At 38.1% G+C, this 25,764-nt stretch overlaps 2 protein-coding genes across 2 annotated transcripts; both read right to left on the bottom strand.

Annotated features, from left to right (window-relative positions):
• Positions 1–8,026: 8,026 nt before the first annotated feature.
• LOC118663846 (olfactory receptor 5M9) lies at positions 8,027–18,430 on the bottom strand. Its single transcript, XM_036323867.1, has 2 exons — positions 17,831–18,430; positions 8,027–8,962 (listed from the first exon to the last, which is right to left on the bottom strand). Exons 1-2 carry the CDS (start codon positions 18,428–18,430, stop codon positions 8,027–8,029), a joined length of 1,536 nt encoding a protein of 511 aa, XP_036179760.1.
• Positions 18,431–22,374: 3,944 nt separating this feature from the next.
• LOC118663835 (olfactory receptor 1030-like) lies at positions 22,375–23,313 on the bottom strand. The gene has a single exon (XM_036323859.1). The coding sequence runs from the start codon at positions 23,311–23,313 to the stop codon at positions 22,375–22,377; it is 939 nt and encodes a 312-aa protein (XP_036179752.1).
• Between the last annotated feature and the right edge of the window lie 2,451 nt (positions 23,314–25,764).

Below are 25,764 nucleotides of genomic sequence, written 5' to 3'. Positions count from 1 at the left end.
GAATGGTGGCTACTGGAAATGACACTTTTCTTAATTTTCCCAGATAGCCAACTTTTGCAGCCTCACTAGGAAAGAAATAATGACCTTATAGCTTTCATATTATATAGTATAGGAAAGCAGTTGGCATTCAGGAACTTCTAAATTCTGTGACAAGATACTGCATTTTACCTAGTACAAAATAATTTGGGAATAAAGACACTGATTAATTTTTTTTTTTCAAATACAGTGTCAAACTGCTAGTTTTTACATATGCTATGACCCTAAGGCCTTTCTAGAATTCTAATGCATGTTTAATTCTTCCCTGAACACTGAAGTTTTAAGGAATAAACTAGGTATAAGTCCTACTCAAATGCAAATAGGATAGAAATATCAAATGCCAGTTACGCATCCTAACAATAAAAGGTGGCATGTGTGCAGTTTGCATGGAGGTGAAGGTTTGTGATTTGCATTAATTAGGCAAAGTATTGGTTTCTGAAAACCTTCAGAATACAGATTATGAACTGAACTATGATAAAATGCCTCTGACTGTGGTTTGCTCATTTTCTAGAAATAGGATAGGACACAAAAACCTCATCACAATACAAAATTATATTAAAAGATATCAAAGCAATTCATTCCATGAAAAACAAATAAAATAAATGCTTGAAGGAATAAATCAAATTTATAACTTAAAAGTATCAAGAAAATAATTGTGTATATGTGTGTATTTAAAGGAATACGAATGAAGGCATATGCAGAGCATTTTTCATTCGTAGACATAGGACTTAAACACCAAAAATTAAATAAAGAAAAAAAGACTTATGTAAATTGAGTCAGAACTGCAAAATAAAAGGAAAAATAACTAAATAGAAGTTTCTCTTTAGCCACTTTATCTGTGGTTCCTGACACAAACTGGGGACTCAGCAAATCATTATTGAACAATAAATGAATCTTGTCAATTGGACTCCCAACAGTGCCAAGTTCTGTATTTTAGAATGGTTTTCTCTTTTATGCATGTAAATTATATGTATATATATATATATATATATATATATATATATATATACACACATATATATTTTATATGTATGTATATATACAAAAATTTATGTGTATTTTAATCATTGGTAAATATACATTTTACTAATAATACACATTTTACTAATGACTATTAAAATATGCATATAAAAGAAAACACCAATTTTAAAGAATGAGCTAGGCCAAGTAAAACATATATATTTATTAAAGTTACTGCAGAAAAATGCAAGCTCATGTAGTACTGTTTGGAGTTAAATTGCCAAAAGCTGCTGGAAAGATTCATTTATTGCTCAACAATGATTTGCTGAGTCCCCAGTTTGTGTCTGGATTGTCAACAGATAAAGCTGCTATAAAAAGACTAAAACCTCTACCCACATAATAACAGAGGCAACAAACAAACTAAGCAAGTAAAATATAAATGTAAATGATACTGAGTGTAAAAAAGGAAATCAAGAAAAGGAGGCAGTAATGACAGTATTTAATGCTTGATAGCACTTATGATAGTCCAGTCATGATTCCAGATCTTTGCACACTTCAATTCATTTACTTTTCAAAGAAGCACTTGAGGCAGTTACTGTGGATGGTGGAAACAAGACACTGGATGTTATGTGACCAAGTACTGTGATGGCACATGATGGCAGAGACAGAATTTGGGCCCAGATAATCTAGCCCCTGTGTTCTCACAGGTCACCTCTGTGAAAGTGTCGAGGGCTGCGGGAGTGAGATACCTAAAAAACAGTATTCCCCTTTTTATTCTGCCATTCCTGCTTTCATCTCTCCAAAGGCTCATTATTCAAATCCAGGCATGAACAGGAATCAAAATCTTTCTGCATTCGAGCTATGGCATCTCAGTAAAATAGGAAGTTTGCTCTTGGAATCTCATGGTCTTGGGGTCAAACCTAAGTTTTACCACTTCTAGCTCAGTGACACTGGGTGACATCTCTGGCTTCTATCAATCAGGCTCCTCAAAACCAAGTCTTAGTGATAGGAAAATATGAAAAGTTGCTTTAACATTATTGAGTTCTGAGTAAGTGGTGCTTATAAAGCGCAGGAATGCAAAGCTGGCTCTGTCCTAGAGGTACATTTCATTAAACAATGTGGGAAGCACTTGGATACCCAAGTTCCCTCCAATTCTGTTTTCAGTATTATATGACTAAAAGTAACCAATGCTATAACAACAGAGACTTTCACAACAGACTTACTGGATTTTGTCTTGCTAGAATCACTTCATAGTCTTAAACATTGCAGAAATTATTGAACTTTAAAAATTAAAGTAGTGAGGTGTATTTAAAACCCATTGGAAGTAGTGCCTGATATTCAGAGTCACTGTACCGATATAACACTGTGTAATATATACTGTAATCACATAAGCTATTTATGCATATATATGATAGGCAGATGTGTGTGTGTGTGTGTGTGTGTGTGTGTGTGTGTGTGTGTGTGTGATTGTTGTGACTTGTCATAAAGTTATGCTGTTTTCTGATTTTTGGTTACTGTCATGCCTTTATTATGATTTCTCCTACAGTGGAATATTACATTTATTTTTTGCTTAATGTATTTTTTAAGTTAACTCATACTTTATTTAAATAAATCTGGAAACCAAACTGTATATAATCACTACAAATGAGAAAGATTTGTGCCAATCACCATAAAGAAAAAGTAACAAAAATTACAAATATTCAAACATTTAAAATAACCAAATGTCTGTGTGTATATAAAATTATCTCATAATATTATATTTTGGGAAATACTGGCAAAAGAAATTATAGTATAAGAGCTACTCAGAAGTTCATAATAAATTAAATCATTCTGTTATATTAGATTTAATGGTTAAGTTTAGATGTTAGATTTATGGGAAGATATAAATACTATCATGTTAAACTATGTTTTTTAAAATTATTTTTACATCTGTCTCACTCAACTGCAATAGTATTATTAAAGCAGTAATAAGGTGTTCTAAGTGAATGCAAATGTTATAAATTTTGGAGAGAAAATATTGAATTACAATTATGATTTTAAGCTCTTTTTTAAGTTTTGTTTTATTGCTTAAAGTGTTACAAATAGCATTACATATGTCTCCTTTTTTTTTCTCCCTTTGATGTTCCCCTCTTAAATTAATTTCCTTTGGGGAGTGTGCACCATCAGTTGTCAAGAACGAGCACTCAAGAAAGGAGAATATGTTTGCTGTGTTTCTTTGTGGGGTTTTTTGTTTTGTTTTGTTTTGCTTTTTGCTGTTTTGTAATCCCAAAGCATAACATTAAAAATCTAAGAGAATTGTGCAAAGCTAATGCAGTAAAGTGGAGAGTGGGCAAGAACTCATAATGACGAGCCATGTTTCTGACCACAAGCAGTAAGGGCTCAACCTGAGATTGACAATGTGAGTAGGATTTATAGATTGGTGTGTCATAAAGGAATTTGTGGCCTTCCTCTGCGTACCATACTGGATTCAAATGGTTGCTGTGAAGTCACAAAGCTACTAAAAGTACACTTATTATACTGACATATTCAGCACCTGTCACGACCCAGGGTCCAGGGTCCAAGGTATCTCAGTTATAGCAGGTCCAGATATTCAAAAGCCTTTTCTCACAGGTTGTCTCATCCACACTCATAGTCACCCTTTCATCTAGGAACTGTGGCAAATGAGCATTACTCCCTCTTTGAGAAAAGAAATTAAGTCAGAAGTTGAAAACTTCTTAAAATGGAAATCATCATTAAGAGTATGAAACACTTGGACTTAAAAGTAGTTTAGTTAGGAAATGCGTTATAAATCCATTTTCTTTAATAATGAACTGAAGGCTACACAATTAATAGCCAGGTCTCAGGGAGCTAGAACTCATCAGGCCTGGCTGTGGGGTGGAAATCAACACTTGTTCTCCATCATGTTACAATTTTCCCATTTTATTTTCTTTCTGTTGGATGTAAATAAACAGATTTTGTTTTCTCCAACTTGTTTTTATTACCCATGGGAACTTGTAAGGCTTTGTGTTTGCAAGGCAACAGAGAATGTGGGACACGTTTGATGATGAGACCAACCAAGAGCTTCCAGAAGCATGAATCTCTGTGGAGCTTTGATGGCTAGTCCTGCTGTCTATCTCCTTTGGGGAGGGCTTACAAGGTTAGGCATAACATAACAATGCTTCTCATAGTTCCTGATCAAAATGTTTGTAATAATTCTTAATCCTGCACTGCATGCCTTTTTTGACACTTCAAAACTATTACTACTTAACAGATCAGGACCTGGAGGCTCAGAGGGATATGGAGGCTTGGACAATGGAGACAAATGCTAGTGGTATGCTCAAAGATAAGGTCACCTTTCCAGGTGTTCTGTTCACCACATCATGAGGACCAGTGAGAAGTAGGACTGGGGAAGGGCTGCTTGTCCAATATGACCTCATCTTAACTAATTGTATCTGCAATGACTCTGTTTCCAAATCATGTCATTCTGAGTTCATTGGGCTTAGGACTTCAACACATCTTTTTGGAGGACACAATTCAACTCATAGTAACAATAGCTAAAAATGTGTGTTGGCTAACACAGAAGCTCGCTTAGTCCATACCTACAAACAGTGTGTGTGTGTGTGTGTGTGTGTGTGTGTGTGTGTGTGTGTGTGTGGCGGGCGGGGGTGGGGATGGGGTGAGGGGCGGGATGGCTGAGAATCCCTGAGGCCAAGAAAGAAGCTTGTAAGAATCTGAACATGCCAGTGGAGAGAAGTGGCCTAGAAGTTGGGACAATCGGAGGCCATGACAAGTTCAGCACTCATCAAAGCAGGGAGACAAAAGATTTATAACCCAAATCTAAGACCTGAGGGTTGGGTTTGTAACCCCTTCTGGTTAAGAGAGAGGACCGGATTTACTTTATTCAATACCAGGAAAACAGGCAAGTATCTGAGGAGATTTAACCATCCTCAAAGCAAAATTTTCCCTAGGAAGTAGAGGTGAGATGACAAGGATAATATTGTTGGAACATATTTTAAGAACATTTGAAAGGAAAATTAGGATACTGGCTAAGTGCTATAACTAGTGATCCCCTAAAAATACAGTGAGTCCCTCAATAAAGCAGGATTGTATTTCTTTCTCGTGCAACAGTATGAGTTGGAGGCTAGGGTAAGGCAATTAAATCTTCAGTATGTAGCTTTCATGTTTGGGTCTAGGCCAGTCATTTCAGTGGCAACCTGTTTGAGTGGCCAAGGTCAAAACCACTAGACCTTGGATTATGGTCTTGGAATGACAAGTTATAAGGTCAGTCTCTGTGAAAGTAGTTGTTCCTTGAGCAGCCTTACTTTTCAGACTTGATACTAACTCTTTAGAAGCAAATATGAGTGGTTTAAAAACATTTTTAAAAAATCTGTGTTAACATAGCTTCCAGTAAACAGTACTCTTTCCCCCTACTCAGACTCTAAAGTTATGAATGAAAAATTCCCCTCCCTTCACCATCTGCCTTTCCTCAGATCCATTCTAAGGGGAAGTGGCCCATGTTTAATGAGTATATTAGTCTAAGTACCAATATTGTTTCTGAATTAATCCATCTTACTTGCAGTATTACTACAATTTTGTGCTGCTTCTCAGAGTCCTCCTGCACATACTCAATTGTGTACCCCTTTTAATTAGATTACCACTTACAACAGGATAAACTCACAAATCAGAAATCACTTCTACTTTACTTCCATTTACCTCTATACTGGTAAGCTAGCAATAGTCATCAAAGGTAGACAAATTTGTATTCTACATTTAGCAAGAATGGAATGTAGATAAAGTGGACTGTATATGCACCAACCTAGATAAATAAAGCAGTGAGCTTTTGAAGACTTTTAAACAGCCCCAATGGGATACCATTTTGACCTGTATTACTTAAATTTGAATTCATGCCAAGAGCAATATAATTTAGTTGAACAGTGCTTCTTCTTTGGTCGATTCACTCTAGGCACTAAAAGCTTGATACAGAACCAAAACATTTAATATTAGTAGGAAGAACTGGAATCAAGTGATATTTTGAAATCATATCAATCAAAGATTTAATAGGACAAAGGTCAGATTTAAGTACCAGAAAATTCATACTGGTTTATTTTTTTATTATGATGAGGGTAGGAAAATCTTTATAAATAATAACCTTTTTAAATAATTATTTAAAGGGTCATAAATAATTAACCCTTTTAAAAACCAATAAATTTATACTACAATCCAAAGCAAGGAGTAAGAGTAATTAAACGGATTATTGAAACACAAATAATGTTGACTATAAAACAATGCATACTGAGGACAAATCTTATGATTATACTAGAGGCCTGGTGCACAAAAATTTGTGCACTTGGAGGGATCCCTCAGCCTGGCTTATGCCCTCTTGCAGTCTGGGACCCCTCGGAGGATGTCCACCTGCTGGCAGTCAGACATCCCCCTGGCAGCCCAGCAGCCCTCGGGGGATGTCCACTTGCCAGCGGGGAGCAGGCCCAAGCTGCAGTCGGACATCCTTAGCTCTGCTCAGGAGACGGGAGAGGCTCCCACCACCACCGCTGTGCTGGCAGCCATCAGCCTGGCTTGTGGCTAAGCAGAGCTACCCCTGTGGGAGCACACTGACCACCAGGGGGCAGCTCCTGCATTGAGCGTCTGCCCCCTCGTGGTCAGTGTGTGTCAAAGTGACCAGTCATTCCCAGTGATTCTGCTGTTAGGGTCAGTTTGCATATAACCCTTTTATTATATAGGATTGAGATACTAGTTGAAGATTCCAAATAAAATTTCATTTTTAGAATCCATATGTACATAAACACAACAGAATACTTTTTTTGGTAAACCAGGCTCCATCAACATCTTGTAGTCATACAAAAAAGATGAATTCTTACTTATTTTTTCTTATAAAATTATATATTCATTTGAAACTAGGCAGAGGAGTATGTGTATATAAAATATATCCTAGGAAGTCATGTTTGATTTCAACAAGGGTACCTCCAAATTAACATGCATCTATCTAAACTTATCCATGAATTCTTCCAGTGACTACACTTAGCACAATTTTATATACACAGTGAATGACACTAATATTTCAGATTCAATAATTTGGTTGCATATACAGGATAAAGCAGGCTTTATCATTAGAGTCCATTCATGGGATAAAGCATCACCATATTAGATTGGACCTCTTATTGTATGTAAGAGTTGTCATCAGAACATCTCTTTTGAGCTAGGACTTTTATGCCTGTACATTTATAATAGACTAGGGGTCTAGTGCATGAATTTGTGCACCTTGAAAGGAATTGTGGGCTGCGAGGCTGCAGTGGACACAGGGGCGGGTCTCAGTCCATCCTCTGCTCCCCTGCCCACCCCTCCTGCTGTGGCCCCCGGTCCCCTGTCTGCCAGCAGCCTCACTTCCACAGCCACTGTTCCTACCTGCTGATGTAGCTGGCCCCGCTCGCACCCGCTGATGGCACAGAGCAATTGGGGCAACACCAGCAGCAGGTGCGAGTGGGGCTGGCACAGTCAATGGGTGTGAGCAGAGGCTGCTGCCCCAATCACCCCCCAGGAACGAGGGAGGGGTGGAGAAGCCCTCAGGGGTGATCAGGGCCAGCAGCCACCGCCCACACCCGCTGATGGTGTCAAGAGATAGGGGCCGGTGCCAGGTGCTGACAGTAGGTATGGGTGGTAGCTCTGGTGCTGGCAGCAGTTGTGAGCGGGGCCAGCGCCAGCAGCAGGTGCAAGTGCCGGGCAGGACTGCCACACATGGGAGCAAAGAATTTTTAATAACTACCAGGGGCTTGCCCCAGTGACAGTGACTGGCGCCCTGTCTTGGTCTGGCACCCGGGTCACCTGCTTCACCATCCCACCATGGCCGAAACTCGCCATGTTCCGAGCTCTGCTGACTGCTGCCGACTCCCACCATGTACCATGCGCACCCCCTGGTGGTCAGCACATGTCATAGAGACTGGTTGTTCAGTTCGGTTTTTCCAGCATTCAGTCAATTTGCATATTAGGGTTTTATATGTATAGATAGCAATACACCACAAAAATATCTGTGGTAGTTTCACTGGCCCAAGTTGGCCTTGATGATTGCTTTATTGACTGCCTCTTTCACATCCTTGTTCCTCAAACTGTAGATCATGGGGTTCAACATGGGGATCACAGTGGTATAAAACACAGCCACCATTTTCCCCTGCTCCACAGACTCTTCAGTGGGCCGCCTGAGATACATGAATATGAGAGTCCCATAAAACATGGTAACAGCTGTCAAGTGGGACCCACATGTGGAGAAGGCCTTCTTCCTCCCATCAGCAGAACGCATGCGTAGCACAGCTACTACAATGAGGGTATAGGAGATGAGGACCACTGAGAGGGAGTAGGTAAAGTTAATTCCAGCAATCACAATCATTGTGTATTCTTTGATGTAGACCCCGCCACAGGCAATCTTGATGAGAGGAGGGTCTGCACAGTAGAAGTGGTTGATTTTAAAGTTTCCACAGAAGTACAAGCCATATGTCCATAGTGTGCATATTAGACTAACAGAGAATCCATAGACATAAGGCACAGAAATGAGCCGAACACAGACAGTCCTGGACATTTTACTGCCATAAAGCAAAGGGTTGCAGATGGCCATGTAGCGATCAAAGGCCATCACTGCCAAGATATAGACTTCCACATGGACAAGAGCAATGAAAAAGTAACACTGCACCAAACACCCCACATAAGAAATGGTTTTTGTCTCTGATAATAAGTTTTCCAGCATTTTGGGGGTGACATTGGATGAAAACCACACATCCACAAAAGACAGATGACTCAAGAAAAAGTACATAGGGCTCTGAAGCTGGGGGGTGACACTGATCAATATGATCATACCAATATTCCCTAATAGAGTTATTATGTAAACTACTAGGAACACCCCAAAAAAGAGAACTTGAAGATCCTGGTGACTGGTCAACCCTAGAAGGATAAATTCTGTCACATCTGTGAAATTTGGCATTATCTTTACATAGACCCAGTCTGTATGGCCTATGGAGAAATTTTTTTAAATGAATGGATTTGTTTTATTCTTAAACTTTTGAGTCAATTAAAATAATTTTAAAAATCAATGAGGATTTTGCACAATGTCCAAGAATATATGGGCATAATTGTTTTCTTTAATAGGTCTTATAAGTAGTTACCATCAATATTTATCAGTTTCTTATCTGTAAGAGAGAAAATTACATTCATTGTTAATACATATTATTAAAATTAGACATTTGTATTTTATGACACTATGGAGATTAGACATTTGTAGATTATGACACTAATGTTAAAATCATAGGGAATAAATGTGACTAAAGTTAGACTGAGAGCTGTCAAAGAATGGTTAAATCCAATCCCCCATGGACTGATTTACCAAAAAATGTTCTATATTCTTCATATGTACATTGATTTTTGAAAATAAAATTGTATTCAGAAACTTCAACCAATTTCTCAATATATTGGTATTACAATCTAGTTATTGACATATATTTCCTATGTTATGCCAGCATATGATATATGCTTTCATCATATGACATTTCTGGTTGTATGTTATTTTGTTTAGCCAACATTATGCTTGTCTGGTTGCTACTACTTGCAGGGGCGAGGTGAGAGAAACTTAACAGCATAAACTCTGTCAGTTGAACAATTATTTCAGAAGAGTAAACTGCAAGTGGTTTAATCACCCAGCACCCACTATCAAAATTATGTCAATAGATAAATAACAAGACGTAAAGATCAGGTAACATCGTTTAATAACGAGTATGTCTCATTTCAGATTCTGGTTTTCAGAACTTATCAATTCCATGCTTATGATTCATATTCAAACTTGGCATCACTGCAAGGGAAAGGTTCCCAAACAATATTTTCCTGTTTTACTGCACTTCTCCAGTTGACTTCTTCCAAGGACTAAAAACTTACCGTGAGTTTTCAAGAACCTAATTGTAGGATTAGCACAAACTTGGGAATTTAAAGTCTCAATAATAATAATGTTTAAAGGGTATATTACTGAATTATAAATGGGTCTTTGTAATTGCTTACATTAATTAATTTTATAAACACCAAAGCCAATTACATGTCAGATGTGTTTGTTACATCTAGAGATAATCTAAATTCTGAAAATCTGAGGGTGAGCAAAATATTCAAGATTCTGGCTTGCATTATCCTTTATTGTTGTTGAAAAGGAATTAGTAATAAATGAATTAGCAATAGATAAATATGCAAATGAGATCAATTAAGGAGTGGAATTGCTGTGACAAAAGTACAGCACACTAAGAAATAAGAAATAAGAGGAGGCAGAGTGCAGATAGCATGATCAAAATGACCTCTCTGAGGAAGTCACTTCTGAGTCAGTGAGAAATAGCCAGCTGTGTAGAAATATGAAGGAAGAAGTGAGTGCCAATTCAAAAGCCCTGAAAAGGCAAGATTAGCTTGGCATATTGAAAAAGAGTGTTACTAGAAGCATTCCTTTATATATGAAAAAGTGCATGAACTTTATGATTATACTAGAGGCCTAGTGCACAAATCTGTGCATAGGTGTGGTCTGGCTGACCTGCCCCAATTGGGGCCAATCAGGGCCGGGCCAGCTGGGGGACAGGGGATGCGAGAGGTTGGCCGGCTGGCCCCGCCCCTGATTGGGGTGGCAGGGGCTATCAGGGCCACAGTGTGTGTCAAAGTAACTGGTCTTTCCAGTCATTCCAGCATTCTGATCACTTGGCTTTTATGTATATAGATCATAGTACCTCCAATTAGTAGCAGGGCACATTTGAGAAGTTAATTAATTTCTATGAACTATTTTCTTACCCCTAAAATGTTTAATACATAAGTTAAATACATCATCTTTAAAATGAATTAGGCACATAACCTAATGGGCACTGCAGTTTTAGTTCTGATCTAAGTTTCCTTTTCCTAGAGAACTCCATAGTGCAGCTCATCTGTTTTGGCTCCTTTTAAGTACGGAAATACTTACCCAGATGAGAGCTGCAGACCGTGTTTGGGAAATAGAGCTAAGGTCAGGGATTTTCTTATGTAAAGACTCCTGACCCCACTCAATGAACCCAAATTCTCTAATGAACAGATTTTCACTTGAGTTAACAGTACTGCTATATTGTTTTAAGTATAAAATATATGAAAAGCATCAAAGTATCTAAAATCATAAACTAATGCTACTTCTCTAATTTTGTTTCAGTCCCTGTGTGATGTGTATATTTCTCTTCCTCTACATGTAATCACTAGCTGTGATAGTAGCATTTGCCTCATTCATCTTGGAACTCTTTAAAATGCCTAGGCTGGATGTTACATAGATCAGATATTCAGAAATATTCACATATATAATTTATTTAGAAAGCATCCAATCTCTAAATAAGCTTCATATATTACTATACTCTAACATTATTAAAACTCCCTAAGATAGATTTTTCTAGTGACAATCATCTCAACTTTAGAATATTAATAAGAATAATCAACTTTTATTGAATGCTTATGAAACCCTTTGCATGCAAAGGTCATGAAACATTAGAATTGTCGCTTTACAAATGAGAAAACTAGTGCACTGACAGGAGAGGAAAGTCTTCATGAGTCAGACGTCTGCTCATTGACCAGACTTGGGGTACAAACCAATTAATTTAACTGCAGCATGGTACCCTTAATAACCTTATATTGCCACCTCTTTGATAACTTATTATTCTATTTCTACATATTTAAAATTTAGTTTGATTACCCTCTAAGCATGAACAAATTTATCCTTATAATAACTTATCCTTGATGGACAGAGCTTTGTATGACCCTAGAGCAGGCTGAGCTACAAAGATAGACCACTGCTTCTCTCTACCTTTCCATCGTTAGGGGATCCCATAACCTAGGAGCAGATGAGCAGTCACTTCTGAGATAGAGTCAACTTATTACACAGTGTGCTTCATCTATAAAAACAATTGTGAGTATAGGATGTGCAATTTACAAATAAAAAAAACAAATGATCTTTTATTAACTTTTTAGGAATTTTTCATGAAGAAAAATTACTGGTGCAATCATCCTCAAGGACACAATATCCTCAAACATCACTTACATATATTTTAAGACAACAATGTGCAAATCAATGAAATTTGTAGAGAAGAATGAATGGGTGAAAAAGTGAGGAATAGCCTAGCTGGTGTAGCTCAGTGGTTGAGGTTCGACCTATGAACCAGGAGATCACAGCTCAACTCCTTGTCAGGGCACCTGCCTGGGTTGTGGGCTAGATCCCTAGTGGGGGCGTGCAGGGAGGCAGCTGATCAATGATTCTATCTCATCATTGATGTTTCTATTTCACACTTCCTCACCCTTTCTCTCTCTAAAAACCTATTTTTTTAAATGAGCAATAAAAAATTGTAAATCCCCATTGTAACAAGATCATTCTTATGAAGTTATGAATAAAATCTGAATAGAAATAAAAATATTTGCCAGTAGTATAATTTTACAAAATTAAACACAGTAATAACAAATAAGTCTACAAATAAGGTTTCAGTCTTCTCTTAAAAATAGGGATAAAGATAATATATTTTACTGCATTCATCTGTATTGTATAAAATACAATTTGCAGACCTACCTTCAGCAGAGGAGAACAGCAGATGATACTTTTTCATTATTTATAATAGAATTTGGAACATTGAGAGCATCTCCCCAAGGAACTACCCAGGTAATTATGAAAGGAATAATGATTCCAATTCTAGAAACATCTCAAGAGTAGGAGAAGCTAAGAGCTGTTAATTGGAAGAATAATTCTTTTAGTTAAGAAATCAAACATTTTGATATCATGATATAATCTGTCTCACCTTCCCATGTGTTCTGCCCTCTTTTATCCACACTTAGCAATTATGCTTGTCAGAAAAACATTCTTGGTTTGCATCATGTAAAATTTCGGTCAGTCACTTTCTTTTCTGTTGTGTTACAAGTCTAATAAATTCCATCTGTCAGGATATATGATCACAGCACCTTGTTTTTCTTTGTTTGTTTGTTTGTTTTTTATAGATGTCAGATTCATCAAAACTATAGGTCACTTGGAAACATTTAGGGAGACTGGGTACAAGTAAAGGCCTTGGTGAAGCGTCAATTTTAGTAGAGCAATTTGACTCATGGAGTTTAAACTATTCTGGGAGTCAGAGCATCAACTTTGAAGTCAGACAGGTCAGGAAGCATACCTTGGCTCTAGCCACTGTAACTATGTGACCTGAGAAAAGTAACAAAAGCCTCAGTACTCACCTGTAGGATGGGGTAACTACTAGATTACAGTGACTTGATGATCTCAGATGACATAGGGATAGTTCTCAGCATAATGCCTGCCTCATATGACACACTAAAAAAAATTTTGAAATGATTTATGCAGTTTTCCCTCTGTACAGTTACCGACATAATTGTGCTCAGGCAAAGTTTTATTCTGAATTCTTCAGTGCCCAAGTGCCCAGAACTCCTGAATTCTTTCTAATTTATTATGGATAAAATACATCAGATGCGCTTTGGGGCACCAGGCTATTATAATGCAATATATACTCTTTCATGAAAATGTAGTTTTGAAAAGAAGGAAGTGTGTGTGTGTGTGTGTGTGTGTGTGCGTGTGTGTGTGTATGTGTGTGTGGGTGTGGGTGTGTTATAGAAAGAAAAAGAGTGGCAGAGACAAATACACTTTGTGTAGGAGATGATTAGATATAATGAAGTAAATAGATGTAGAAATACATGTAACAATACAAATCTATTTCAAAAAGTATTTTACAGAAAAATCCTGAATTTTCAGCTAATGGCAAATTTAAGTTCTGCCAACTCATGGAAATTATGAACCAGAATAGGCCTTGGAAATCAAAGACTACATCCTAAAAATTAACTAGAGGAATAATAAAAGTTGAATTTTCCAAGGTCACCCACAAATTTATTTAAAATTCAGAAACTCAGACCAGGAACATGATTTAACCATTGACCTTGGCTTCATCATTCTTCATGTAAAACTAAAGTAACTCTCCAAAAATCAGTTAACGAAGCATTTCACCTTTGAAAAAAAAGAGGTTACAAAGCTCATACATAACCACATGCTAACAGATTACAAAGTATTAAAATGCTTCAAAATCATATTATGAAATATATAACATGCTCTATCAAGAGTTCTCCAATAAATGGTTTTAATATCACACCAAAGTAACATTAAGTAGGGTAAGTTACATCTTAAATTCTTTAGGGAGTTTAAGTTTTGTTATTAGAGACTCAGTAATACTACAATTTAATCTAAAATAACAATTTGTTTATATGTGAATAGTTTTAACATGTTGCCCATAATATGTGTGTGTTTATCTGAAAATGAATTCATATGCATTTTTGGTTTCACTTAGGGGTAAGAAAACTCAAAAACAGACAAGGAAAAACATTTGTTCTCATATTGCATGGATCTCATTTTATATTTACACTAGAGTCCCGGTGCACAAACATTTGTGCACTGGTGGGGGGGTGGGGTGTCCCTCAGCCCCACTTGTGCCCTTTCACAGTCTGGGACCCCTCGGGAGATAACGACCTGCTGGGTTAGGCCCGCTCCAGGTGGCAGAGGGCAGGCCCAATCCCTAGGTGCAGCCCCTGGTCAGGCTCAGAGCAGGGCCGATTGGAGGGTTGGGGAGCTCCCCCCTGTCATGCACAGAGCAGGGCCAATCAGGAGGTTGTGATGCCACCCTCAGTCATGCTCAGGGTAGGGCCAATTAGGGAGTTGGGGCGCCGCCTCCTGTCACACTCAAGGCAGGGTCGATGGGGAGGTTGGGGCTCCACCCCGTCACACACAGAGCAGGGCCCATTGGGGGTTGGGGCCCCGCACCCTGTCACACACAGGGCAGGGCCCATCAGGGGTTTGGGGAGCTCCCCTCTATCAGGCACAGAGCAGGGCCGATTAGGGGATTGGGCAGAGCCTTCCCCTGTCATGAACAAAGCAGGGCGGATAGGGAGGTTGTGGCCCCGCCCCCTGTCACACACAGAACTGCAGGGCAATCAGGGGGTTTGGGCGCTGCCCCCTGTCACACTGCTCCAGGGGCCAAGAGGCCTCGCTGCTCTGCTGATCCCAGTGCTGGGAGGCCTCGCTGCTCCGCTAATCCCAGTGCTGGGAGGCATATTACCCTTTTATTATGTAGGATAGAGGCCTGGTGCATGGGTGGGCGCTGGCTGGTTTGCCCTGAAGGGTGTCCTGGATCAGGGTGGGGGTTCCCACTGGGGTGCCTGGCCAGTCTGGGTGAGGGGCTGAGGGCCATTTTCAGGCTGGCGGGTGACTGAAGCTCCCAACCTCTCCTTTTTTCCTTTTTTTTTTTATTCTTGGATTTATTTACCTTCTATGGCTGTCACTGGAGCTGAGAGCTGGCTTTTGCTCAGACCTCAGCTGCTGAAAGCAGGTTTCTGGTTTTGTTTACCTTCTGTATTTGAAACTTTGTTGCGACTCCAGCTCTGAGATCCCGGCTGACTGAAAGCAGGTTTCTGGGGTTTTGTTTAGCTTCTATATTTGTAACAATGTTTCTTAGAGTTGCAGCTCAGAGCCCAGCAGTGGCAGGCAGGGAACTTGGCTTCCTCCATCACTGGAGCAAGCAAGCCTCCTGTTCGCGTCCGTAGCCTGGCTGCCAGCCGCCATCTTAGTTGGCTGTTAATTTGCATATCTTGATGATTAGCCAATGGGAAGGGTAGCGAAGTTACGGCTAATTACCATGTTTCTCTTTTATTATATAGGATATTTGCAGATAAATTTATAGCTACTTAAATGTGTAGCTTAAATCTGTGACTTACATTTCTATAGTTATATATTGTCCACATCAAAACATCCAGTTATTTATTTATTTATTTACTTACTTATTTATCTAAAGATAAAGAACCTTTAAGGAAGTCAATTTGTAAATTCTTTGCCTCATGCTTGTACTTTGTGACTTGAGGTATAAGAGAGATGCCAAATTATGTTAATACTAGAAGCCTGTTGCAGGAGGATTCCTGCAAGAATAGGGCTTCCTCGGGCCTATTGCGCCACCAAGCCCCTCTGCCCAAGGCCGCAGATGGGGGTCCCGCCCGCCCAGGGCTGCACACGGGGGTCCTGGCTGGGGGCGGGGCTTAGGTGGCCCATTCACTCCTCCAAACCCCTCCACCCAGAGCTTCACACAGGGGTCCCAGCTGGGGGTGGGGCTTAGGTGGCACATGGGGGCCCAGATGGCATCTCGTACTGGCCCGCCCTGCCTGCAGTATGCAAATTAGCTGCCATCTTTGTTGGCAGCTAATTTGCATATCACACTGATTAGCCAATGGGAGGCATAGCGAAGGTACAGTCAATTACCATGTTTGTCTATTATTAGATTAGACTAGAGGCCCAATGCAAAAATTCAAGCAAGAGTAGGCCTTCCTTCTCCCAGCTGCCAGCACTGGCTTTCCTCCGGCACCCAGGACCCAGGCTTCCCTCCTGCGGCCACTGGCAGGCAACCAAAACCCAGGCTTCCCTCCCTCTGGCCAGCTGCAGGCACCCGGGACCCAGGCTTTCCTCCCTCTGGGTGGCTGCAGGCACCTGGGTCCCCCAGTGGCTTCGCTCAGGCCCTGGCTTTGTCAAAAAGGATGTCTGGAATGACATCCAGAAGATGTCCAGTCTATCCGGTCTAATTAGCATATTACCCTTTTATTAGTATAGATTATCATGGCAGGACACGGTATTGTTAACAAAAAAGAAACCACCCTAAATATTTTATTTCTTACAGATACAAAAATTATTTTTAAATATTTAAGTACTAAAGCATCACAGATGTGCAAAATATTACACATGAATATCATTTTAATTTGTTAAGAAGAATCTGGAGTATTGTGCTTTCAAAATGGCACATCCATCCACTAATTCTACCTACTTTATTCAGACTGAAGACTGTTGGCAGGGGCACATGAAAGTGCAGTCTGGTGTCTGGCAACTTTTGCTTAAATTATAGCAATTATTGGAATCTTGCTGTGTCTCTTAAAAACAAAAAACAAAAATTGAAAAGGATTAAATGCAATAGAATTGCTATTTTCAAAGTAGTTGTCACTGAACAAACCTGCCTCACACTTTTTTAAAAAGGCATGAAATATCACAAAATATCACAACTTCTAGCAAGACCATTTTATGACTTGGTTCTAGAAAATTAAATTAAATATTTTTCTGCCCCAATTTAGTCTCCAACTAAGCAAATTGGTATTTCCCAAAATTTATCTACTGCATTTTAAATAAGAAGAAATCTGTTTATTCTAGCTAAGTATTAGAACAATTTCAGTTAGTATACTTCTGCACTTTGGCTCAAATAACCTTTTGATTAGATAATTAACAAAATTTTGTTATCTTCTCTACTTACATCAACAGGAATGGGTCAATCTACTTTTCTCTGAATTTGAGTCTTTCTCTGTTTTTTTTCTTTTTAATGCACAGTCTTTAGCTTTTGTAAAAGGTCTTTAGCTATGTCCTGAGCCATTACCTGCTGACAAACAAATAATTATGAAACATAGAAGACAAGATTAACTCAATTTTATTTTATTCAGTTAAAGATATTCTGCTCATCACTTTACTCGTGGCTTCTTTAACATCCTTGTTCCTCAAACTGTAGATCATAGGGTTCAACATGGGGATCACTGTGGTGTAAAACACAGCCACCATTTTCCCCTGCTCCACGGACTCCTCTGTGGGACGTCTGAGATACATGAAAATAAGAGTCCCATAAAATATGGTGACCACGGTCAAGTGGGACCCACAGGTGGAAAATGCCTTCCTCCTCCCTTCTGCTGAGTGCATCCGTAGGATGGCAATGAGAATGAACAAATAGGAAATGATAACCACAGTCAGGGAATAGGTGAAGTTAATGCCTGCAAGAATGATCATGGTATATTCTTTGACAAAGGTCCCAGCACAAGCCATTTTGATAAGAGGAGGGTCTGCACAGTAGAAGTGGTTGATCTCAATTTTTCCACAGAAGTACAAGCCATAAGTCCATAATGTTGCTGCCAGACTAGTCAGAAAACCATATATGTAAGGGAAAGAGATCAGTCGAATACAGACAACCCTTGACATTCTGCTGCCATAGAGCAGAGGTTTCCCAATTGCCATGTATCTATCAAAGGCCATCACAGCAAGGATAAAAATTTCTACATGGACAAGGGCAATGAAGAAGAAACACTGTACCAGGCAGCCAGTGTAAGAAATAGTTTTTGTCTCTGATAACAGGTTTTCCAACATTTTAGGGGTGACATTGGAAGAAAACCACACGTCAACGAATGACAAATGACTGAGAAAAAAGTACATGGGGCTATTGAGCTGTGGACTGACCTTGATTAGCATGATCATGCCAATATTGCCCACTAACGTGATAATATAGACCACAAGAAAAATGATAAAGAAGAGAACTTGCCATTCCCGATGACTAGTTAGTCCCAAAAGAATAAACTCTTTCACATCGGTGAAATTAAGCATTTTCTCACTTCTAGGTGAATGTTAGTTACAAATCTCTGTGACAACAAAAAGGAAATAAATTTAAAAATCAGGTATTGATTATTAATTTATACTTTTATTCATGTCTGTTTCATATTTTCTTTATTACATAGCTATGACTGCCTTTTGTCATTATTTTCAGTAAATCTTTTATGAACAGTTGCTATGCAACAGGATCTCTTCAGGTCACTAAGAATAATAAGTTCTCAGGTTCATTAACGTAACAATTATATAAAATATTATGATTGAAACATGCTAGTACTAAATATTGTGGTTAGCCAAATTTCCATCCTTCATTTCTAATCCTGGCTCATTTGATAGTTTCACATTTTTAAGATATTTATGAAGAGTTATACTTCTCTTTTAACCACAAGTCAAAAATAAATTTTTATGTCATCTTTTCTTATTTTAAGTATATTCTCCAGGATTAGAAATGAAAGCCATTTAAACAAATAACTCATTCCTAAATGTCAGATAAAAATATATTTTGGATCTAACCTCATACTTGTACTTAACTTAAACTGAAGTGGGACAGACTAACCACAGTCATCATCAAAACCGAGTGAAAAGGGTGAACCGCTATACACATTCATCCATATTCATACATTATACATATCCCCTGCATACGGACTCTTTGGCATATCTAACATGTAATTATAATCTACTAGGTGTCATCCACTGTTATGTTTGGAGACTCAAAAGTAAAATAAGGAGCTGCTCACCTTTCTGCATTTTGTAAAGATTAGCAAGAGAGAAATTTTTATTTGGAAAGTCAGATCTGATTGCATAGTACCACAGATGTTTCATCACAAGGAGGTATAAAAGATGGGGGTGTTGGTATTTTGCAAAAGCTAAATACATGAAAGCCTGATTGGTGGTTCGCCGGGGAACAGCTATGATGAACTGACAGGGAAAAATGGAGTAGTTAGGTCTTATCTTACAGAGTACAAAGTCTGGAAAGAAATAGAGAATTTGGGATCTTAGAAGCACTGACAGTATTTTCTTCACCATTTAAAGGAAAAATATATACACAAATTTTCTATATTGTAACACTCTGTTTTTTAAATTAAGTTTCCAATAGATATAGATTTTCCCCCAAAGGACCAAGAATGAGAAAAATATTAAGTATAAAGTTAAAAAATTATGTTTCTATTGTCTGGTTGAATTCTAGCTCCATGACATTGGGAAGGTTTTATTTTTTGTTTGTTTTTAGTTTCTCTATGCCTTAATATGATGTAACAGCAATAATAATATTCATTTCATTGTGTACTTACAAGCATGAAAGATATATTATACATTAACACACAATAAATATACAAAGGACAATTGTTATTAAATAAACTCCTGAAAATTATAGCTTCCATTAATAGTTTGTAATAATCAAATCTCTATAGAAATCTCTCCCTCATTTCTCTTTCTTTCACATATACAAATAACACACCTATACCCACAGATAACATATATGGAATAATTGATGTTAATTAATTTAAAAAAATCCAATATACAACCTTCATCTGGCAGTTCTAGGCAGATTCATTTTTATACCAACCTGAGAATGAAGAGAAATATCTCCAGTTAGGATGCAGAGTTGAAAAGTGAATGCTGTGTAAGAGATGGAAAACAACTTATATATACCAGGCAAAAGGGAAACTGGAGGTCCATAGAGACATTTCCTTTAAATCTTTTCCTTAGTAAAAAAAAAAAAGAAGCAATTAAGAAGCTTCCCCTAGAAATGACCCTGGAGGAAGTACATCTCTAGAGGAAGAGTTGACTGTTGAATTTTGTGTTTTCAATAACAGATTTGCACAATTTTATTTCCCTTCAATCTCAAGTTGTTTTGGATGTGTCTAGGATCAAATAACAATATTTGTTTTGGGTTTGCATCACACTAAATCTGGTGATGGTGTTACTCAATTTGAATAAGGTCATCTTATGTTCTGTGCTCAGAGTCTATGCCACTTGGCTTTTCCAGAGAAAGAGGGAATGATATTATTCCTTATAATTAAAATTGTAGCTTCTGGAAGCAGGAAAAATATATATGCTTCAACTTACTCAGTCTATAAACAAGGCAAACTAGAAACTTAATCATAGCAACAATACAGCATTTATTAAAGTTAACACATGCCAGACACTGCTAATTTAATTTAATCTAATTCTCATAATTATCTTCTTAGGTAATTGTATTATTGCCATTTTATAGAAAACAAAACAAAACACGAAAACCCAAAACAAGTCTTAGAAAATGGTACCTTACTCAAGGTCACACTCAATGAATCAAAAAATAGATTCCTGATTCCAGAATTTGATTCCAGTTATACTGTTAATTACCTCACTCTATTGCCCAACAACTATTAACAGAGCAGACCAAAAATTTCAATTTCTGACCCAAAAGGAGTTTCATTTTCACTGTATGACTAGTGTATGTGTTTTATTATATCATAGTCTTTATGGACTTGAGGAGGGAAAAAGAGTGAATATATCTCCACATCTCCTCCAAATTTTCTAAAGATAACTTGATTAAATATATTTATGGACACACACTCTAAATGTGTTCCAAAACACCAACAAGATTGTATTATCACCTTCTAATAGTCATTATAAGGTAAGACACAAATAGGATCTTACATGGATATCATAGGATACTAAGTATGCTCACATATAAATAAAGTTTATTGAATTAATTAGTATCATTAGCCTACATAAAGAAAACACAATCTTTTATAAAATCTTGATTTTTACAACAGCCAAATGCATTTAGAAAGCACATCCATGAAGGCATTTTTATGATTCTGCAAAATGAAAACAAAAGCTTACTTAGTTGTAATATTGAGACTCTGAGAAAAAACTTTTATGTGACAAAATATTTTAAAAGGGATTTCACTCAAGAACATTGGTGGAGACGTTTTCAGGTATCTAAGATCCTCCCATCACCTGTGAAATAAAGTGTTACTCAATTCAAGTATTGGGAGTCATTGGAAGTGGGTTAGGTAATCATTGCTTAAATGAGTAAAATTTGAAAGTGAGGTATTTTTTAAAAGCGGGGTGGTGTACATTGCTATTCATCAAAGAGGCGATGGTAGAACCCTATGTTTTAGCCTGACATGGTGTCCTGGAATAAAAATTTCCTGAACTCTCTTGCAGGGAGGTTAGAGAATATGATTAAGTTGGCCCCAAAGATCTGAGAAAACATGTTGTATAGAACATTTAGAGCATTTGAATCATTTGCTCATGTGGGCTGGCTGCAGAGCAGCCATTGTGCATCATAAAGTGACTGTAGGAATGCAAGCCATCTTTAAAAAACAAACAAACAAACAACAAAAAAAACAAGCTGTAAAGGACTCAGAGACCAAATCTAATAAAGCTGGCATACAAATAGGAGACTGCTTACTTCCAGATTTTTTTTTTTACCTGACAGAAAAACAAAATAAAGTGAAAATTTAGATTTGTTTAAACCACTATTTTTTTTCCTGTAAGAAATGACACTAGCCCATATAGGAATGTGTATGAATTGCCTAAATGTTACCTCTTATTCTTCCCATTTTCAAGCACTTGTTCAGGAATTTTAACCTCATCAGCTACCTGACACAAAATGTGAGAAATGTATTGTGTAAAACTCTCTTAAAAAGAGATGTCTAGCCCTAACCAGTTTGGCTCAATGGATAGAGCGTCAGCCTGAGGAATTCAAGGGTCCCAGGTTCGATTCCGGTCAAGGGCATGTACCTTGGTTGTGGGCACATCCCCAGTAGGGAGTGTGGAGGAGGCAGCTGATCGATGTTTCTCTCTCATTGATGTTTCCAACTCTCTATCCCTCTCCCTTCCTCTCTGTAAAAAAATCAATAAAATATATTTAAAAAAAAGAGATGCCTAACCCAATAATATCATATCTAGCTATGTCTAGAAATATTTTTAATGACAGTTGAGCACTTTCATTTCCCCAATTTTTGTCTCCAGATTGCTTTTCTCAATGCCTCCTTCACATCCTTGTTCCTGAGGCCATAGATCATGGGGTTCAGCATGGGGATCACTGTGGTGTAAAACACAGCCACCATTTTGCCCTGTTCCACCGACTCTTCTGTGGGACGTCTCAAATGCATGCAGAAGAGGGTTCCATAGAAGATTGTGACCACTGTCAGGTGGGAGCCACATGTGGAGAAAGCTTTTTTTCTTCCTTCTGCAGAACGGCTTCTAAGGATGGCAACAAGGATGAACATGTAGGATGTGAGAATGATCAGGAGGGACTGGACGTTGCTGTAGCCAGCGACTATGTACATCGATAGCTCTTTGCTGTAGGTGTCAGAACATGCCAGTTTGATAAGAGGAGGATCAGCACAGTAGAAATGATTAATTTCATTAGCACCACAGAAAGAGAGGTTGTAGGTCCTCAAGGTCTCCATCACGCTAAGGAGGAAGCCATAGACATAAGGGACGATGACCAGGCGGACACAGACACTCTTGGACATCCTGCTACTGTAGAGCAGTGGATTACAGATAGCCATGTAGCGGTCATATGCCATGACAGCCAACATGCAGTGCTCTGTGAGGACCACAGCAATGACGATATAGCACTGCACCAAGCAACCTGCATATGAGATGGTCTTCTTCTCTGATAAGAAATTTTCTAGCATTTTGGGGGTGACATTTGGGGAGAAACACAGATCTAGAACAGACAGGCTTGAGAGGAAGAAGTACATGGGAGTGTGGAGTCGAGAATCAATTTTGATTAAAACAATCATGCCCACATTTCCTATCACAGTGACTATGTAGACCATGAGGAACAGCACAAAAAAAGCAACTTGCAACCCTGGACGACTTGTTAGGCCCAAGAGAATAAATTCTGTCACTTCAGTGTAGTTTCTTCTGGACATTTCTATGTCTCATAGGAGAGGCATTAGTTTATCTAAGGAGAGATATAAAGGAATTTTTTAATCACTGAATATTGTATCAGGTTAAATATTGTTTGTTTTGTTTTTTTTAATCCTCACCTGATGATATGTTTCCATTGATTTTTAGAGAGAGTGGAAGAGAGAGGCAAAGACAGAGAGAAATATCAATGTGAGAGAAACACATCAATTAGTGGCCTCCTGCATGTGCCCCATTCAGGGCCCAGGCTGGGGAGAACCTGTAACTAAGGTCTGTGCCCTTGACAGGAATCAAACATGGGACCCTTTGGTCCTCAGGCCAACGCTATATTCACTGAGCAAAGCCAGCTAGGGCTATCAGGTTAAATATTGTAAAAAAATCCAGAAGGCCTTAGTTCTGTTATCTCAGTAGCATTTCCATAATTAGAGATGAACAGATATACTCTAAAGCAAGTCTAAAAGTTTTCAACAGAATGATTTTCATTCAGGTTGTATCTGTAATCACACTGTGCAGTTAGGTTGGAGCCTAAAGATAAAATTATAAATTTAAGTATCTCAATACTTTGAAAAGTTTTTTAAATCTAAATAAGTTATCTGTCAAAGAAAATATTATAATATAAATTTAGAAATGCTTCGAGTTCCTGTCTGCATTCTTTCATATATACACATAGATACATAGAAGGTTAGCAATCACTTTAAAGATAACACAGGTAAAGATCATTCTGAATACTGAAAAACTGAATTGTAGGGAGATGAGATAACCCATCAGACCTTCATCTCATATTTCCCAGTTTGGTGATTTACTGATGTATTATCTATCTCACCCAGTACAAATTACCAAACAAAATTTTACAGCTAGCAATTGCATAAATTGAAGTTTGTTTCTAAATATTCTATTCTGTGGGGCAATTTTGACTTTAGCAAATGTCATTATCAGATAATTTGTCAAAGACTGTGTAAAACTTGTGATATTCTCTGAACAGAATCAGAATATTGATGTGACAGTACTTCATTTTTCACATGCCCTAGAATATAAGTGAAACTAAAAAATCTTATTAATTTGCTGCTTAAAGTTGTAACAATGCAGCAACAATAATAATAATTGTTGGGTTCTTATATTCCATGCACCATATTAAAGTACTTTCCATTTATTATTTTATTTTATTCTAAATGTCCTATGGAATAGATACTATATCAGACCATTTTGCATTCAAGAAACACAGATGATTTCTTGGACCTTTTGGTTTTATATATTATCCTCATAGCTATTAAATATAATGAGGTATTTCAATAACTATACCCATTTTACTAACATTAAATTTTGTAAGTCATAAAACACTTTAAGACACTTTATAAAAACCTTGTAAGCCATTCATGTATGCATGCTTATAGCAAGTAATTCTGGCTCGCAGCTCAGAAATGGAAGAACCAGGAGGAGAGGAATAAAATATAGTTCCCAGTTTAGTGTTCTTCCTCTGTAACATGCTACTTCCTCAGTTGAATGGACTGCTTGGAGAAAGATAATAACTTTTGCCAAAAATGTTAAATTCAATTTTTATCATTATAATTAGTTAATTTATTAATATTAATAATAGGAACAGAGCAAAGGGGAAGCCAGCAGTGTCAGCATAGTCATCAGGACAGCTTCACCAGGAAGCTACAGCTTCAGGCTCCCAGGGAACCACCAATCCATTCCCTGTAGATCACTGGGGGAAGGGATCAAACAAAGAGGGATATAGGTGCAAGCGCAGTGTAGTTGGGGTCACATAGGGAAGTGCTTGCCAGTCAGTCTAGCCTGGAAAACAATGAATTGGCTAGAAGGGTGAAGCCACTGCAAGCACGCATATTCTTGGAAGGGTAAAATCCCCAAGGCAAAGTGTTCTCTCTCTCTTGTTTTGTTCTTGCCCTTGCATCCCCTTGCTTTGTGACCTGCAGTCGCCCTTGCAGTTGCCTGCCATGTGGTCTTAAGTAGCTGCTTGGCCCAGGGCCATGCAGACTCCACACGCAGGATGCTGGACTGCACTGTGCTTTATTATGGAGTGGAGACTCTGGGCCGTGGCCTTAATTCTTGCCCTGCTGAAGACAAGATTGAACTTTTTCTATGGCGGAACAGAGGGAAATGGGGCAGTGGAAACTCAGGGGTTAAATTCCACAAAATAGAGATCGCTCATCCTCCCATGCAAGAACCCCACTTCCACAGGTAACAGGTGGGGATACAAAGTTAACAAACTTTATTGCTTCTTATTCTGCACCAATGATTGCACTGTAAGCTACCAGGAAAAATATATATGAATAAAATAGGATCTTGAAATAGAATTGGCTTTTTTTCTTTCTTTCTTTCTTTTTTAGGTATAGATGATAGGGACAAACCAGACATTCTAACAAAGGTAAGAGATGGAAGAGTGAGAAGAAAGGAAGAAAGACAGGCAGCCAAGGTATCAGTGCCCTAACTTAAAA

Source organism: Myotis myotis, unplaced genomic scaffold, assembly GCF_014108235.1.
Source record: "Myotis myotis isolate mMyoMyo1 unplaced genomic scaffold, mMyoMyo1.p scaffold_m19_p_10, whole genome shotgun sequence".
Taxonomy (NCBI): Eukaryota; Metazoa; Chordata; class Mammalia; order Chiroptera; family Vespertilionidae; genus Myotis; species Myotis myotis.
The sequence above is the reverse complement of the archived record's forward strand: the minus strand, read 5'-3'. Positions and strand labels throughout refer to the sequence as shown.

Bases quoted from the DNA above. Each gene is read 5' to 3' on its own strand.
- LOC118663846 (XM_036323867.1), bottom strand. From the start codon at position 18,430: ATGCTTAATTTCACCGATGTGAAAGAGTTTATTCTTTTGGGACTAACT. The intron at 8,963-17,830 runs GCAGGCATTAAC...GTCTATGTAAAG, and splicing joins AATATACCATGATCATTCTT to ATAATGCCAAATTTCACAGA.
- LOC118663835 (XM_036323859.1), bottom strand. From the start codon at position 23,313: ATGTCCAGAAGAAACTACACTGAAGTGACAGAATTTATTCTCTTGGGC.